This window comes from Notechis scutatus, chromosome 2, assembly GCF_049901735.1.
Source record: "Notechis scutatus isolate UNSWTSFEM ecotype Mainland chromosome 2, rNotScu1.2, whole genome shotgun sequence".
NCBI lineage: Eukaryota > Metazoa > Chordata > Lepidosauria > Squamata > Elapidae > Notechis > Notechis scutatus.
The window spans coordinates 112898372-112917057 of record NC_142010.1 but is presented as its reverse complement, the minus strand read 5'-3'; the positions used below and the strand labels follow the sequence as shown (position 1 = coordinate 112917057).

Sequence of the window (18686 nt, the reverse complement as noted above, 5' to 3'; positions counted from 1 at the left end):
AGCCGTGTCCTGTTTTACTAGAGAAGTCCTCTTAAGTGTCTTGGGAAGCTGATGGATGAAGTTACTTATCAGACTGGGCAGTGATCCTATGGGGTTGATGCAGCCTCCAGACTGAGAGGCTGAGCCTTTGGAAGATGTAACTTAGAACAAAAATGCAACTTTTATTTATTTATTTATTTATTGTTTGGTCAAACATGTACAAGATAGCAGATATAAATATAAACATAAACGTGAACGAAGGAAGTGAATACAGATAAATGGGGACAATAAGACAGGGATGGTAGGCACTCTGATGCGCTTATGCGCGCCCCCTTTAAGGACCTCTTAGGAACGGGGTGAGATCCCCGGTAGACAGTTTGAGATTGAAGCTGTCAGGGGTTGAAGCTGGAACAACAGAGTCGGGTTGGGTGTTCCAGGCGTTGACCACTCTGTTGCTGAGTCGTATTTTCTGCAATCGAGTTTGAAGCGGTTTACCTTGAGTTTGTATCAATTGTTTGCCCGTGTATTATTGTGGTTGAAGCTGAAGAAGTCATTGACAGGCAAGATGTTGTAGCAGGCAATTTTGTGTACTATGCTTAGATCAGACCGCAGGCAGCGCAGTTCGAGATTGTCCAAGCCCAAAATTTCGAGCCTGGAGGCATAGCGAATTCTATTGTGAGTGGAGGAGAGGAGAACTTTTGGTTTCTGGAGAAATACTTCTGAACCTACTCAATCGTGTTGATGTCCGCTAGACAGTGCAGGTTCCAGGTGGGTGAGCTGTATTCAAGAATTGGTCTGGCAAAGGTTTGTATGCCCTGGTTGGGAATACAATGTTAGCAATACAATGTTACAACTCTTAGTGAATCTGTTCCCAAATCAGCCTCAGTTCCTATAATAAGAGATGAGGTTGGAGGAGAGAAAAAGAGGAAGGGGTACCTACCTCTATTTTCATGCAGAAAAGAGAACCATTTGGCAATGTTTCCCAATCTTGGCACCATGAAGACATGTGGAATTCTGGTAGTTGAAATTTGCACATCTTCAAATTGCCAAGACTGAGAAACACTAGTTTAAAATGATTTAAATATTTTTAATTACTGTATATACTCGAGTATAAGCCTAGTTTTTCAGCCCATTTTTTGTGCTGAAAAATCCCCCTACTTATACTCGAGTCAGATTCCCTCTGAAAAAAAATGGTGTGGAGTCGTGGCCTCCGGCGGCAGCGACTCCCAACAGCCAGCCGGGAAGGGAAAGGCAAAAGCGCTTTGCCTTTCCCTTCCCGAGGCGGCGGGACTGGGGCTGCGCCGGCGGTAGTGACTCCTGACTCAGGGGGCCTCCGAGGGAGGGGAAGAGAGTGACTCCTGCCTCCCGCTGTCATCATCATCTTCTTCTTTTGGGTTAGTGAATCAATTAAACCTTTCATGATAGTGAGATCGTTTCCCAAATTAATTATTTTTATTTTTGAAATTTACCAGTAGCTGCTGCATTTCCCACCCTCGGCTTATACTCGAGTCCAATAAGTTTTCCCAGTTTTTTTGTGTAAAATTAGGTGCCTCGGCTTATATTCGGGTCGACTTATACTCGAGTATATACGGTACTTTTTTTCCAGGTTGTATTTTCTGTTTCATGCATGAAATTATTTTGGCCTTCATTGGGTGCAGGAAAAGTTTCCAGTGTTTTCTGCATTTTTTACTGTTAAGATGAGGGACAAATATCTAACTCTGGGCACTGGGTCAGTGTTCACCGGTGTTATTCTTTGGCATCACTACAGAAGTGGTATGCCTATATCATGTTTTTGTTTTTAACTTCCCAATGAAGCATAGATTTCCTGCTGGCCTCCTGTCCAGGTCCTTATCAAGTGTAACCCTGCATTTTGAGAGCAGTCAGAATTGGCTATGTTTTACCACAAACATAGTGGCATATTTGGGATAGGCTAACCCTAGACTGCTTTGGGTTTCCTTTCCATCTAAGCATTTTTGCATTTCCTAAACCTGCTGATGATATCTCATAGGAGGGCAGCACCACTGTAGATATCTAAACATACAAACTGTGACCACAGGATCACAACTGGTACACCCTGTACTGCAGTATATAGTGTATATAGAAAACACAACACTGATTCTAAGGAGGAGCTTCAAAGGGCAATATCTCCCCCTAGTGGCAGTTACTAGGCAATTTTTTCTCTTTCTAAGGAGCAGAAAAATCGTTAAATTGTGAGATTATGAAAAAGAAACATTGGGGATTCTGAAAGATTACAAAAAGGAAATGCTGATATTTTTAAAAAAAATTATGGTCAAAATTGTGGAAGAGGTGAAGCAGATAAATAATTGGCATACACAGTTGATAGCTTGATCCCATTTTTTTCTACATTTTGGAATTATGAATGTGTGTGCAGATATACTGTACCGGAGTATGTATATGGACTTGCGTGACATCCCTTCACGTTCCTGAGATCTCCCCTCCCTCTGCTGTCTCTTCCAGTAACATTCCTGGTTACTTCCATCTCTTTTTGTAGAATTTCAATGAGTTTTTAATCAGTGGATCTTTCTAGTTGCTGTTACCTTTCACTCTTAACAAATTTGTTCCAGTTTGTTTCAATCCTTCTTAAAATTTGATGCAAATGGAATCTTGCCAGTATAGAATATATTGGCTTTACTGTATTGTTTCCTATGATTTGAAGGCTATATTTCTATTGATGCCACCTAAGATTGCATTTTCCTTTGCAACTGCATTGCACTGCCCTATTCAGATTGCAATCAATTATTATTTCAAGATCTTTTCCATTATGACCACTACCGTGCCCAGTATCCGCAAGTTATTCTCATACACGTGGTTTCTGTTTCTTGCATGAAGAACTTTGCATGTGAATCTATTAAATTTCATTTTGTTATTTCCATTCCATGTCTCTAAGATGCTTTATTAGCTGACTGGCCCTGCAAATTTCTCCATTCCCTCCATCAAATTATTAAGAAAAATGTTGAAGAGTGCAGAACCCAAGACTGAAGTGATTATTTTTTGTTAAGAAATGGGAGGGTTCATGGGTAATTTACACTAGGGGTCCCCAACCCATAGTCTGTGGACTGGCACTGAGCTGTGGCATGCCAGAAACTGGGCCAAACAAAGAAAGCCCCATCCTCAGGCTGCAGGCTTCAGGCAGCACACAAAGCCACATTCCCTCGGGTCTGCAAAAAACCTCACTCCACATAACCGGTCGCTAGTGCTCAAATGGTTGGGGGCCACTGATTTAAACCATATCTCTTTGAGATGGGATTGAAAAATAACGTATATGAACTCCTCCAATTTGCTGATGAGGAGTCCATTCAATGGTGTCCAATTCTCGGCAATTCTATGTGCCAGCTCTTTTTTTCACATTCTCCAGTCTTGTACTGCTTCTTTCCGTTGCTGCATTCTTTTCCACACTTCTTTCTCTATCTTGACTTGCACTCCCTTTCTCTATATTGAACCAATCAGCAACTCCATACGGTGTTCGCACAGTGGTTCCCTGATTGATGTATAGTAATTGCACCAACTTGACCAAATTAGTCGACACCCCCAGGTTTTCTTAGGGCTCTCTACAACTTGTCACAATCAATACAACCGATAAAGCAGATGTAGAAGTTCTTTTGTTATTTTGGAAGCAGCTATGGGCAATATTATCCCAAGTGCAATGCAGTTTGAACATCTGGCAATTCCCTTTCAACAGATAGCACCAGATGTTGTTGTATGATCTCAAGGACAATCTTGCTAGTGTGAGTAATGAGGACAATGGGGCAGTAATTACAGCAATATTTTGACTCGGCCTTTTTTTGGCCATGGGATGAACACTGATCATTTTGGCAATGGTTTGCTCTCCAAGCTTGTTTCCATTTAATTCCCAAAAATGTTATTACCATACCAAGTAATATCATCAGAGGGATTTTCTTGTCCTATTCCTCTTTACCTTATATATGTCTTGTGTGCTGGTGTGGCCAGTTGGCCATGTGATTGGTTGTTCGTTTGGAGCTATAATTAAATTCTGAGCAGTTCATTTGTTCTCTTGCTGATTGGTTGTTCAAATGGTCTCATTTCTTATGTATTCATATGCTAATGAAATGTTCTGGAACTAAATGGAAACAAGCTCAGAGAGCAAACCACTGCCAAAATCTAAAACCTGAGCTACAAGTATTTTCTAAATGATCAGAACACTGATCGTTTCTAATCCTGTGTGCATGTGTTCATTTTCCAAATTTTCTGGCACACGGTTGGGATGGTATAAGCCTTAGCAATTCTGCAGGGATGGTGTGAATATGTTGTCCTGTTCATTACATATAGTGGTTGTGATGATAGACGCAAGGGTCTTCAAACTTGGCAAGTTTAAGGTTTGTGGACTTCAACTCCCAGAATTCCTGAGCTAACATGACTGGAGGAGGAATTCTGGGAGTTGAAGTCCAAAAGTCTCAAAGCTTCCAAGTTTGAAGACCCCTGTATAGAGGGTTTTCTCTAAATCCATAAAGAAGGTATCAGCTTAGGAAAGGCTAATTTTGGTCGCCGTGATATGAAAAGGATGTTGAGACTCTAGAAAGAGTGCAGAGAAGAGCAACAAAGATGATTAGGGGACTGGAGGCTAAAACATATTGCTGGAATTGTACATGTCTAATCTAGTGAAAAGGACGACTAGGGGGTGACATGATAGCAGTGTTCCAATATCTCAGAGGCTCCCACAAAGAAGAGGAAGTCAAGCTATTCTCCAAAGCACCTGAGGGCAGAGCAAGATGCAATGGATGAAAACCAATCAAGGAGAAAAGCAACCTAAAAATAAGGATAAATTTCCAGACTGTTGTAACAATCAGTGGAACGGTTTGCCTCCCAAAGTTGTGTGTGCTCCAACACTGGAAGTTTGTAAGAAGAAATTAGATAACCATTTATCTGAAATGTTACAGGGCAGGGGTCCCCAACCCCCAAGCTGCAGCCCACTACTGGGCCATGGCCTATTCACAACCGGGCTGTGTGAGCACATGCACACACAGCTCTGTTTATGCAAGTCAAGCTGTGTGTTTATGCAAGTCAAGCTGTGTGCATGCCAGCCCACTGCTCGTGTGGCCTGATTCCCTCTCCCCACTCCGGCTGGGCCACCAAGCCACAAAGGTTGGGGGCCACTGGGACAGGGATTCCGGCTTTAGCAGGGGGTTGGGCTAGAAGATCTCAACCGTCTCCTTCCCACCCTGTTATTTTGTTACACTATTCCTAGTTAAGGAACACTAACATTAACCAAAATCCCTAGCAGAGCCATATGGAGGCAGGTATTTCAAAATTAACACCAGAGGAAAATAGGTTGATATTCTGAGAACTGGGCATGTTTAAAACAGATTAAGTAGTGTTTGTTTGGGGTGTTGTTGTTTTTGGGAAGATTCCAAAAATTATCAGGCCTGAGAACTTAAGGGGCAGAGGAGGCAAAATTACCTGTATGTGGTAGGTGGGGAGGGAGACTCATTGGCACCAGCAACAATTGGCTATGTGTTTTTCTCTGGATAGAACGTTCATTTGTGTACGTGCCTGTCTGCAACTCCTAATTAATCATCCATGTGGGAGAAGGTCTTCAGGAGGGAGAAAGGTGTTGCCATAAGTTTAAAAAGACTCTTGTGGGAAAAGCCAGCCTTATGTTTACATCTTATCCTTTTAAATGAGAGCAAAATAAACAAGGCAAAGGATATCTTTGGATCAAGGGAGGCTGTAGATAAGTAAAAGTCTTCAAGTGGCAGGTTGTTTAGAAGAGAATTTACTTTGGAATGAATGAAAGATTGCAGACTTTGCTGCGGCCAGAGGCCAGAGCTGTGGTAATAAATCTTACATTTGAAAGAGGTTTTTTTCCCCCTTTTTTGCTATGCTGGCTGTCCTTCATTGCCCAAGAAACTGAACTATTTGAACCAGGAAGTTCTTCATTCCAAGTCTTTTTAATTCATCTAGGAGAAGTCATTAAATAAGATCGGTCTTAGTTCTCTTATATCTACTGTACAGACATAAAACCACAGTGGTTGCAAGGATTATTGAAATAACAATATTGCATATATAGCTCTTTGAATATAGGAATTTTGTTTTGTTTTGAGGAAAAAGCTTCTTCCCTTCCATTTAAGGGTGCCTTATGCAGAAGCCGAATTTAGGTTTAGAGCACTCTAAATGAATTTATGAGCAGTGGTGGAATTCAAAATATTTTACTACTGGTTCTGTGGGCACATGCTTCCCTGGACCGTCACTGGTCTGTGGCATGCCAGAAACTGGGCCGTGCAAATAAGCGAAGCCCCATCGGTAGGATGGAGCAGCACAAGAAACCGTGCCCCCTCTGGTCCACGGAAAACCCTCTCTCCAGAGAACCGGTCCCTGGTGCCCAAAAGGTTGGGGGCCTCTGAAATACAGGACACCTGAAGATAGCGGGACCTGTCTCTGCATGACCCTTTTCATCAAGAGTGATGGGCGTCAGTGATGGATATAACCACATGTCCTTTTCTTCAAAAGGATCATTCTGAGATGAAGCTGGTTTTGGTTTATTGACTGGAACTGGAGGACACTGGATTTATGAGGAAGATGTTACCATGTTATCTGACAGCACCTTGAGACAAAAGACAGGTCTAGTTTGACAGCCCCAGCTCTTTGGGAAGAAAAAGCTTCTTTTCTCATGCAATTACCTGAAAATTTACTTACACAGTTTACCCTCTTCATCCCTCCCTTCAGTCACCCCTCCCTCACATCATACTACTTGCAATTCCCCCCAACCCATTTGTATTAAATCATCTGGGAAATTGCAGAAGCACCTCAGACCTATCAGAGATCTAATTTATGGTCAGTTTTCAGAATCCTGTGAATTTATTTTTCTTGAATATTTTCCATAGCATTGTTAACAGGGACTGGATATACAGGTTTCTCTAGCAGGGGGTAGTGAAAAACCAGAGCTAATATAAAAGGTTGTGGAGACCTGGAAACATTGTTAGGGCGGAAAACGAAAAACTTTATCTGGATATGCCATCTACCTTGTATTTGCAGGGCAAGGAATTTGCAGGCACCATTACTTTCTAGGCAAAACATTGCTAAATGGAGGAGAAAACAACCTCACTTGTTGCAGTTAATATGACTATATTTCCCAACATTCTTTTTTTACTACCTTTTATTAATTAAGTACAAGCCCTCCTATTTCCCTTTTCTATTACTTGGCTGTTATATATGGCAATTATTTCTTCATTTATATCTAAATAAACATCTTCCTTCATGACTAGGCAAATAAAGCACAATAGAAGTTTAAACATTTGAAATCTCAGTGCTATTTCTTATCAAAAAGTATTCATTGGGTACAAACTATAATTCCTTACTGGTTAGGGTAGCACCATTTCTCCCAGACAGCAAGATCACACCCATACATATATGGTGATTGTATTACCTTCTTTTGGAGTAAGCAAAGTTATGCAAAGCGCAGAAGAAGTGTGAGAAGCAATAGACAAAAGCAATTAAACCCAAGAAATAAGGAAGAAGAAAATCTAGTTTACATCAACATAATTCATTTTAACTCCCACACCTTTCAATTCTTGCAAACTGTCCCTTCTTCCACTCCATCCATACACTCCTTCATTCTGTTATTTTGTTCTTGAACTTTTCACCATTCATTTTTAAGTATCCCTTCAGATTTGCATCCGTCTCAATCCATTCATTCTGTTTTTGATCAAGCACTTCCATGTTTCTTTCACACTCATTTCTATTCAATTCACATTCATTCTTGATCCAACCCCGTTTTACAGTTTCACTTTGTAGTCTCTCGTTCCCACCTCATTTGTAGAAATTTATTTTTCTACCCGAGCATTTTCAATTACTTTGATGAACACTCATTATTTATATCAGACAATAGGCTACATTGTTACAAGCATTTGCACTTCTTAAAATGTCTCAATCGTTTACATATTGAGTAAGCAATCTACCAATGTGCAGAAATTCATTTATTTGCACTATCTTCTTGCTATCTGCAATCTCCAATAATTCATTTTGATTTTCCAGTCAAACACAACAATCTTATCCTCTGGAATGAAGCCTCCTCCTGTCCATATATGGCGAGTCCTCACTGTGAAGAATTTTCCTCCAAGAATCTGGGTCCAATTTGAGTGAAGTTCCCTTTTTTTAATTATCCCATTTGGTCTGGCATTTTATGTATTGGATTGTTTTCTATAATGATGTATGGTTCCAATTCCAAAACTATAAAAGCAATTAAAACAATAGAAGCAGTTAAAATAATAAAATAGATACATAATAACTGAAGGGGTATGGTGGCCTAGCAGTTAAGATGCTGGGCCTGTCAACCAGATGGTAGGCAGTTCGAGACCTAAAGTACATGAAGGGGTGAGCTCCGCTCTTGTCCCAGCTCCTAACAACCTAGCAGTTTGAAAGCATGCAAATGTAAGTAGATAAATAGGTACCACTTCAATGGAAAGATAAAACATTCCATGCAACTTGGCATATAGTCATGCTGGCCATGTGACCATAGAAATATCTTTGGACAACACTGGCTCTCCCAGCTAAGAAATGGAGATGAGTACCGCCCTCCAGAGTTAGACAGGGAATCCTTTATCTTTACTTCTTATATGTAATAACTAGCACTTTGGCTCAGAAAACCCCCAAATCACAAAGGGCAGCAACTTTAAAATAGATGTTGCTCTACTAAAGTAGATTGCCCTAGTAGCCATGTATTTGCAGTCCATACTAGTTATAGCTTCTGAACGGTTTTCATGGGCAACTTTACATACAGTATTACAAAAGTCCAGGTGGAATGAATCACCAATCAATACATTTCTAATCCAAAAGCATTTCCTATACATTTATCTTTTTATCTATCTTTCTATCTATCTATCTATCTATCTATCTATCTATCTATCTATCTATCTATCTATCTATCTATCCATACATACTTCATTCATTCATTCATTCATTTATTCATTCATTCATTCTGTTAGTATTCCAGCAATCACCCTAATTAAATCATGATTCTCGAGCCAAACTTCAAAAAACTTCAAAGAATTTATTAGAGGAGACATACTGGCATTGCCCTGTATGAAGCCAACTCTGGCATATGTAATTTACAGTCACCTGTGACCCTGTTTCCCTTCTCCCCCCCCCCACCCATTCATTTATCAAACTTCTTAACTGTCCATCTCCACCATGGATTTAACAATGAAAGGATCACTACACATTGTTATCTTATTCCTTGTTTGGTGCTGAACATTCCACTAAGAAACAGATGCCTACTACTTCAAATGAAAGGAACAATCTTTGGCTCCTGACTTTTTTTCCCTCTTCTCTGATTCCTTTAACATTTTTTCTTGATCACAAGAACAAATGTGTCCAGTGCAAGGAACAGGGAGAAGACTTTACAGAACCTATAATTAATACAATATATTTTACAATAGAAGTAACCAAAAGAACCAACTGGTTTCAAGTAAGTAAAACAGCCAGGCCCCATCAATTTTGAAAACATTAACAATATCTGAGGTAAGATATAATCAAAATTGAACAGCAAAGGAATCTTATTGTTATATAACACTTGTACTAACACAAAATATTGTGAAAATATCTGGGAAGATGATTTGGGATTTCAATTGGATGAATTCCAATGGATTTGTGGTACTGAACACCTATCAAACCTCAAGAAGTTATCTGTAGTCAGGATCAGTCATGAAGGTAATGGATAGGTAGCTTTATGCTTTTCTAAAATTGTACCATATAGATCTATTCATGTTAGACTCATGGGGCTGCAAATAAAGCACAGCTAGTCCTCGGCTTACGACCACAACTGAGCCCAAAATGTATGTTGCTAAGACATATGTTAAGTAAGTTTTAAATTTTATGACATTTCATCAAGTGAATCTGGCTTTCCTATTGACTTTGCTTATCAGGTCATAAAAGATGACCCCGAGATACTGTAGCCATCATAAATATGAGTCCGTTGCCAAGCATCTGAATTTGATCACATGACATGGGGAGGCTACAATGGTCATAAGTCATGTTTTTCAGTGCCATTGTAACTTTCTGATCCCTTGGATCAGAACAGTGGCATGTTTCCTTGTCATTTGGAAAATGCAAATCTCGTATTAAAATAGTCTCACTGGAGCTTAAAAAACAAAGGTCCTGTTTAAAAGCTCTTTCCAAAACCAGGAAACCCCCTAAGAACCTTGTGATTCTCAGCTTTCCTCCCAATATTAAGTATGTCTTCTAGTCATCAAATACCTACTTGGTTTATCATATGAGGAAGATCTGATTCTATTCAAAGATGAATATCTAGTTTCAGTGACTAAGAGTTGGGGGCTCCTTCAGTACCTAGAAAGGGGAGGGGAATCAACAGAAGCTGGGGAAGTTATACTTTGTAAGTCCCATGAGCAAGATTATAACAAGGCAAAGAACCTCATTTTATAATAGGTTAGCTAATGAGATTATTGAAATAAGATAATCTTTTACCACTGAGCAAATGAAAGAATTACTGGCAGTTCCAAAACAAATGAATTCTTTTTTGTTCCTTTCATTGTATTTAATCACTGGATTTTCTCAGATTAGGGGAGATTCAGTGAAATCTGATAGTATTTGTGGCATCTGATCTAGTCTTTATCAAGATATTGTTCTATTTCCAAAACATATGTAATTAAAGAATTCATTTATCTATAGAGGCCAGAGGTCAAACTAAAGAAAAACAACACCTTTTTTGAAGACTTTTACTTTAAGTGCTGGCTAGTTTTACAAATATGTAAATTAATCTAGTGTGGGAATTATTCAACACATTCCATCTCAGGAGATTTGTAGTTTTGGAAATTTCTAGAAATTACATAACTTTGCTGAGTATGGGATGTAATCCAAAGGACTATGTGAGTGTGTGTGTGTGTGTGTGTGCGTGTGTGAATTCCACTGCTGAAAATGTGAACTTGATTTCTCCAGAAAGCATGTGAGATTCCTTAAAAAGGGAACTATTCCAAGTTGCTATATGGCCCCATTTAATTAATTAGATTTTTATCCCATCTTTATTACTTTGTAAGTAATTCAAGGCAACAGACATATATAACTACTTCTTCTCTTATTTTTCCCACAAGGTAGGTTGGGCTGGGAGAAAAGTGACTGGCCCTTAGATCACACAGTTGGCTTCATGCTTAAGATGAGACTAACAGGGTCTCCTAGTTCCTTAACCACTAGACCAAACTGGCTTCCATTCTCATTTTGCTACTTCGCTGCATGGCAGAAAGTACCAGAGGCACCTTCCTCATTTACTCATGTCTGCTTGTTTCAGTTCTGCTAAAATAAAATAGGAACCTTTCTGTATTTCTGCTTGCCCTGACTAGAAGAGTGATATAAACTAGTCTGTAATCCAGAAGAGCATCAAACCTGTTTTAGAAGTAGATCGTTGAATAGGAGTGTCATGAGAAATATTTTTCCCTGTCCCTGGACAATGCAGCCCCTCCATCTCACCCTCTCTGTTCAACTGATCCCTCCCTCAGGCTGATCTCTCTTTTAAAGCCAGATCTCTGGCTGATCGCTTTTCCCAAACTAAAACCCTGGCTCTTTTGGGGGGATCTGCTGTATAGTACTAGAGCCCACTTGGAAAGAACCAGATTCTCCTGCTACCCAGTCAAGAATGAAGCTCCGGAGAACTGCCTCCAGGGACCAGAGCAGGCAGACCACGCATGTTCCTGAGTATGTGTGTGGCAGAAAAATAAGGCTGACCTGACCTGAAGTGGAGTTACACGGAAACAGAAAGAGGCACGTTGCCAGCACAAGGCAGGCTGTCCCGCAGCCACATCCTCATCAAAGGGAAACAATTCCTTTTCCAAGCTGCAGCCGTTTTGCAAAACGGCTTACCATTCATCACCCAAACCGCTTAATTTGCCTTCAGCCAAATGCGCGGTTGTAAAGATGCAACCACAACAGCAGCAAGAAGCGCTGGTGAGAAGTCAAGTCCCGAGGCCACCAAAGCCCAGGCAGGCGAAAGTGCTCTCCTAGCTCCGCGTCCCCCCTTCGGTCCGGCCCTGGGCTCTCTCTCTCTCTCTCTCTCCCTTCCTGAGCGCCAGAAAGGGGCGGTTCCGCGCGTGGGCAGGAGAAGGAGGGGGCCGAAGCAGCGTGGCCGGAGCTCTCGAAACTACCCGGGCAGTTCCTGCTCCTTGCGCGGGAGCCACCATGACCAGCAACGGAGCAGGCAATGAGGGCGCCGTTCCGGCGCGCAACGGAGCCCCCGGCGCCCTTCCGCCGGCGGTGAAGCCCTTGTTGCTCGGCAAGAGTTACGACGTCTCCGGCAAGGTGTGGGCCTGCCCCGATTGGGCAGCAGGGGGCACAAGAGAGGGCAGAGAGCGTGGGGAGGGGGGGAAACCTTCGCGGCTGTCGTCGCGGGCTAAGGCAAGGCGAGCAAATAAGGCCGATGGGTCTAAACCCGCTCCCCTTTCCCCAAATTGTCTTGGAGAAGAAGGGGGGGAAAGTGATACCCCTCCCCTTTCCCCAAATTGTCTTGGAGAAGAAGGGGGGGGGAAGTGATACCCCTCCCCTTTCCCCAAATTGTCTTGGGCGGGGGGGGAGTGATACCCCTCCCCCTTTCGTGCTCTCCTTGCTGGCTCCCTCACCCAACGTCTCCAAAAAGGGTTTAACTTCGCCCACGAACTTGGTTATCGATAAAGACGACCAAGAAACAAAAAAAGGGGCAAATTAGCCGGGCTAATTTTGGCGGGGGAGGGAGGGAAACGAGGGTGGGGCTCAGGTCTGCTTGGAAAGTCTCTTTCGGATGGTTATGTATGTGTGTGAGGGGGAAAAAGACCAAGGCCGTTTTTGTTCTTTCCTTCGTGTTTGAGGACTGAATTATGGTTTTAGTATTGCCATTCTTACCAACAGACAATTGTGTTCCTACACCCTTAACAGATGCCTAGTGAGCAGAAATTCAACAGGTCGTTTCTTTAGATGGGGAAGAGCACGGCCAGGGACAATGCAGCTTGCTGAATATGTTTTTCCTATCATTCACGGGCTTATAAATCTACCCCTCAAAGGGGGCGGAAGCCTCTATGGCCCTGAAAATGGCCTCTTTTCTGAGTCCCGGTTAATTCCTGGTTGCAACTGTACCAGTCTCATTTTCAGGTCGAGCTCTGCCTCCGTAGACAATGCAGGTAGTCCTCCACTCACGGCCACAGTCGGGCCCGACATTTCTGTTGCTAAGCAAGACAGCTGTTCAGCGGGTTTTGCCCCACTTTGCCACCTTTCAGCCGTTAAGTGAGTTGCCGCAGCGGTTCATTTAGTGACACGGTTGTTAAGTGAATCTGGCTTCCCCGTTGACTTTGCTTGCCTCGATCACACGATCCCTGGTTATAGCAGCCATCATAAATATGAGTCCGTTGCCCAAATTTGATCACGTGACCACGGGGTTCCTTCAAGGGTCGTGAGGGTGAAAAGGTTCTAAGTCCATTTTGTTCGGTGCCATGTGGCAACTTTGAACGGTCACTAAATGAAGTGCTGTAAGTCAAGGCCTGTCTCTAAAGGGGAGGTGCGGGATGATCGCAGAGGTTGGTTCCTCTTTAGCAAAACCCCTTGATAAAATCCATGGCCAATAAAACAAGCGTTGCACTGTTCTTCTCCTCCTTCTTTGCAGCAGCAGCTGTAGCTGTTGCTATTCAAACCACATTGGGAGGAAGCAGCTAAAGCGGGGAAGAAGGCGCATCTCAGAAGGCAAGCCAGGATGGGGGAAGGGTTTTGGCAAGGCAGCTAAGTGCACTTCCTCACACTCAGAGCTTGCACACAGATCTCCTCAGCTGGGATAGGAGTTTCCAGCAATCGTGCTGCAGAAAGCAGGAAGAGCACTACTGGGGACCGGCAGATACAGCGTTCTTCTGTTGACATTGCCAGTTCTTTATTTCATTTGCATCCTGTGTTCCTTTGGGCCATCATAAGCCTCCTCCGTGTTGGTCCGTGCAAAACTGCCTGCTTGGTGTGGCATAAAGAACCAGCTTGCCACAAGAAGGCAGCTGAAGAAGTGTTACTACAGCTAGCAAAGCAGCGCTGTGAATGTATCTTAAGTATCCTTGGGTTTCCCATACATGAGGAATTATAGTGGAGCATGGGATTCCAGTGGTGATATCCGTGTTTCCATCGGAGTTGGAAAGTAGATCGGTATTCTAATCAATAGAAATACAGGTAGTCCTCGACTTACAACAGTTCGTTTAGTGACCAAAGTTACAATGGCACTGAAAAAAGTGACTTATGACCAATTTTTCATACTTTATGACCGTTGCAGCAGCATCTCCATGGTCACGTGATTTACATTTGGGTGCTTGGCAAATGGCTCATATTTATGACTGTTGCAGTGTTCCGGGGTCTTGTGACCCTCTGACAAGCAAAGCCAATGGGGAAGCCAAGTTCACTTAACAACCAGGTTACTAACTTAAGAACTGCAGTGATTCACTTAACGAATGTGGCAAGAAAAGTCGTAAAATGGGGCAAAACCCATTTAACAAATTTCTGACTTGGCAACATAAAGGCTGGGCTCAGTTGTCGTAAGTCAAGGACTACCTGTATGCATGACAAGCCAAAATACAACAGAAATCAAGTGAAACTTTCTCTTGAAGGAAGGATCGCTGCATAATCGCATTGGAAACTTAAAACATTGTTGGCTGTCCCATGACATAAAACCACTGCCCCAAATGGCACAAGGGACACGCTCAAGAACAACTCAAATTATCTGCACACAATAACTGTAGTACCTTTCCTTGCCATTACTGATTTTGTTCCCCGTAGAACGAAGGTCCTGTGCTGGACTTCATTTGGAGGGGGAAAAAATGCCTGGCTAAGCATATATTTTATGCTTTGGGGTAGCAAAGGCTTGAACCCACTGCCTCCCACTTCCTAGTGATAGTAGAGTCTTGAGGGCATGAAGGATATTTAATTGCAATGAAGACAGAACATTCATCTTCTTCCTCTGCTAATGACTTGGCTCTCATGACACCCTAAGCCAGGGCTGTCAAACTCACCGGCCTGCAGGCTGGATGCATCATGCGCTGGCCACACCCACACCCAGTTTAGCGAAGTGGGGAAAGTACCGGTATGTCACATGATACCACAATGACAACGTGAGTTTGACACCCCTGGCCTAAGCCATGGTTGATTTAATAAATAGCTTAGTGTATAAGCCACAATTGGCTGGAGATGTATTACGTGCTAAGCCATAACTATTTTACAAATTATAGGAGAGTTCATATTGCATATAGTCCTCAACTTACAACCACAGTTGAGCCCAAAGTTTCTGTTGCTAAGCAAAACAGTTGTGAAGTAAGTTTTGCCTCCTTGTATGACCTTTCTTGCCACAGTTAAGTGAATCACTGCCATTGTTAAGTTAGTAACACTGTTGTTAAGTGAAACTGGCTTCTCCATCGATGTTGCTTGTCAGAAGGTCTCACGGCCACCGTCATAATACATGGCATTTGCCAAGCATCCAAATTTTGATCACATGACCATGGAGAACTGTGGAAAAACCTATGTCATAAGTCATTTTTTTAACTTTGAACGGTCACTGAATGAATGGTTGTAAGTCGAGGAGTATCTGTACTAAGGCAAGGTTATAGATTGGCCCTATATTTTCACCGATAGGAATCAGGGTGCTGGGCCTGGAAGTGAAAGAAAACATTTTGTCTACCAGATCTCTTGCAACCTTACATCCAAAAACCCCTGTTTAATGCCGCTTACTCCGTCAGTCTACTTCCAGATTCCTTCTGGGAGGAGATCCTTGAAAAGGATAATAACAGGTCTCCACCCAGAGATCCCTGCTGTCTCCCAGTTACTGTAATGTAGCTGTCAATTGTTAGTGGTGTTCCTTTGTTCTCCAGTCCACTGGGGTCTGGAACTGCTGCGGCTTCTCCCTTTTCCTGACACACCCTGAGAAGGAGTAACACAACAATCAAAGAGACTTTGCAAATTGGTTCTGGGTCCTGAGCCATTCGGTCACAGCCAACATTCCTGGCCTGTTCTATCTTCCTTCCCCTGCATGGCACTTTTTGGGTCAAGTGGACTACAACTCACATGGATTACAACTTCAGATACATTGAAAGAGCCGCCTCAGGCAGGAAAATCTACATGTTCTGGGACTTCTGCCTTCTATTAAACCAACATTCCCTCCATACAAAAATGCAGAGAGAGGACATTTTGTCTTCCTCTTTCTTAAAGCGAAAGCAGTTGGAGCAGCTTTCCCAAACTTGGTTCTTTTCAGTTGGGGTGTGTTGCGGCTTCCCACTTTTTTCAATTTGTGTGCCCAAAGGCTGGCTGAGGGTTTGGCAAGTTGCAGTTCCTGGAAGATGTCACGTTGGGGAAAGTGACATTGGCATATCAAGTGTTTTTTTTTATCCCCTTTGGAAATAGGAGATAGGTTTCAGAAATAGGTTTCAGCTCTCTGGGAAATACTGCTGTCTCCGGTTGAAGAACAGCAGTTCAGGAGAGCTGGGAAGCAGATTTCCTAAGGTGAGGGGCACACCATTACTTCACAGATGTTCCTTGTCCTGAATCTAAGTTTACTTTGTTTCAGGATCCAATCTGGGTTGGTCACTGGGAACAGAGGTTTAGTCTTCTGAAGTTTCGGAGTCCTGCTGAAGCCCATCCTCTTCTCTCACACCAGATGTGTGAGAGAGAAGTTCCTTGAGGATGGATTCCAGCCTGAGTTTGAAAGCTCAGAAGCCTCTGGTCCCAGTGTCCGACCCAGATTTGGTCCTGCAACACACACGTTTGCCTTCTTTCCTTAGTTTGTTCCTTTTCTTTTAGGAACTACTTTTCAAGTCTGGACTGCTAAGAGTCCAGTGTTTGTTGTTCTGTCAGGGGTGTTGATGGATTTTCCCCTAATGATTGCTGTTATCTCTGAGCTGGGTGGGCTCATTTTTTGTAGGAGGACAAATGCCGGCTAATCTACATTTCTCACAGGGATAAATTCCAGAAAGGCAAGAAAGTGTGTGCGCGCGCGCTCACGTGCTCTCCCTTTTGTGGACCAGAACACCTTAAATTACAATGGCCACAAAATCTTACACCACAATCAACCCTTAAGATGCTATATGGCAATTTCTTTCTAACTAATCAGAATAGCCTCAGTTATTGCTTTTCATTGCCTGAGGTAAATAGGGAATCCAACCAAGCTGTGGCTTTTAAACTGAAAGTCTGTTTGCTTAGAAGGAGTGGATACTGGCTTACCTATTTGCTCTGCTGTCTTGCGACAGAGGTGAGGCAGTGGCAAGAAAGGAAGAGAGCCCCAGAGCTTACGGATCTTCTCCTGATACTTGGCATGGGTTATAATGGTACCTGTCAGGTCTTGAGGGATGGGGTACCTTGGACCTTTTATGACTTGTGGACTTCCAACTCTCAGAATTCCTGACCCAACAAGGCTGGTTCAGAAATTCTGGGAGTTGAAGTCCACAAGTCATAAAAGGGCCAAGATTCCCCACTCCTGATCTAACTCATGGACTCTGTGTGTGTTTATGGTCACAGTGACATCGAAGGAAATAGACAAAAGCCCATGAAGGAAAGAACTGGTTGTTAGAAATATACTTCAGATTTAATCAAGTGTATTAGCAACAAACAGTTCCTTCTTTCTCCACCCTTTGTCTATATAACATCATAGATCAATGACAAATCTGGTTCCAGGGAGTGTGAAGAAAGAGGCTGGGTTTGAACTGTGCCTTTTGAGGATTAGTTGGAGGATTAGTAGAATATTTGGATTAGGCTGAGGTAACATTAGCTAATGGACTACTCCCTTGCGTAGGGCAAAGATGAGGATTGTAGCTCCCTCTAAGCTGGGTTTCTGACCCCTCACAGGGGCTTCCCAGAGCATTGGGTGACCTCTCCACGGTACATGTTTCAGTGCATAAAACTACTGATCCTGTGCATGTTTCTGTGAAAGTAGTTTTAGTGAAGAAACTTATTCCCAGATAAGAGCACAGATAGGATGGTATTCTAACTGTCTTGAGTGAACATAGTCATGCTGGCAGTGACAACGGAAGAGGGCCAGAGGCAGCAGAGGGCAGGACTCCCATAAATGGAGCCAAGAAGCTCTTGTAGGCTCTACAGAAGGTCCCTTAAACTGGAATAAATCCTAAGTAAGGAACTGTAATCATTATAATTCCTAAATTGAGGAGCAATAACCCAGTAGCAATGAGAAGATTTAGGCCCTGTCATACTAGCTCAGTGGCTTCTCAACTGGCTGGGGAATTGTGGGAATTGAAGTCTGCACATCTAAAAGTTGCCAAGATTGAAAAACACTGTACTTCACTACCCCATAGACAGCTGCCCTGACATTTCAGGAAGATACTTAAGTCCTTGAACAAGGCATATGGCTCCTGTGCTTCCAGAGATGTAATTTGTCCAGAGTAGCCTAGCTAGAAGGCTAAGCAAAGGCAGAAGTTGGAGCATATGGCATGAAGTGTAAATATAAATGGATTGTTTGTTTGCATTGGAAACAGCAGCTGGTACATAGAGTAGCTACAAGCTGATCTCCTTATCTTTTGTGCGGAAGAGAGGAAACACTGACAAGGAAGAGGTCCTTGTAGTAATGATGAAAATAAGGACAAGAAGTTATGGAGAGTTAACCATTCCAGAGAAAGGAGTGTGGAGCCAGCTCAGAAATGAACTCCAAACTCTTTCTGAGAATCAGGATGGTGGATGGATATCCCTCAAAAGTGTTCACCTATCGTGGGAGAACATCTCTTGAGGGAGCACAATAG

General features: G+C 42.6%; 1 protein-coding gene and 1 long non-coding RNA gene across 5 annotated transcripts in view; one reads left to right on the top strand and one right to left on the bottom strand.

The window, feature by feature from the left end:
- The window catches only part of RAB37 (RAB37, member RAS oncogene family), an 87169-nt gene that overhangs the window by 46219 nt on the left and 22264 nt on the right, over positions 1 to 18686 (top strand). Inside the window, exon 1 of one of the 4 annotated variants that reach the window (XM_026667404.2) lies at positions 11914 to 12258. The exons of 2 other annotated variants lie outside the window; for them this stretch is intronic. In XM_026667404.2, the coding sequence (XP_026523189.1) occupies positions 12139 to 12258 (120 nt within the window). In that variant the 5' untranslated portion in view covers positions 11914 to 12138. Of the gene's footprint in view, positions 1 to 11913; positions 12259 to 18686 lie in introns of those variants that run through there. One more of the 4 variants, XM_026667403.2, reaches the window with a different exon arrangement.
- On the bottom strand, positions 7767 to 9362 carry LOC148132189 (uncharacterized). Its single transcript, XR_015747677.1, has 2 exons — positions 9232 to 9362; positions 7767 to 8184 (listed from the first exon to the last, which is right to left on the bottom strand). It is a non-coding gene; the product is annotated as an uncharacterized LOC148132189 (long non-coding RNA).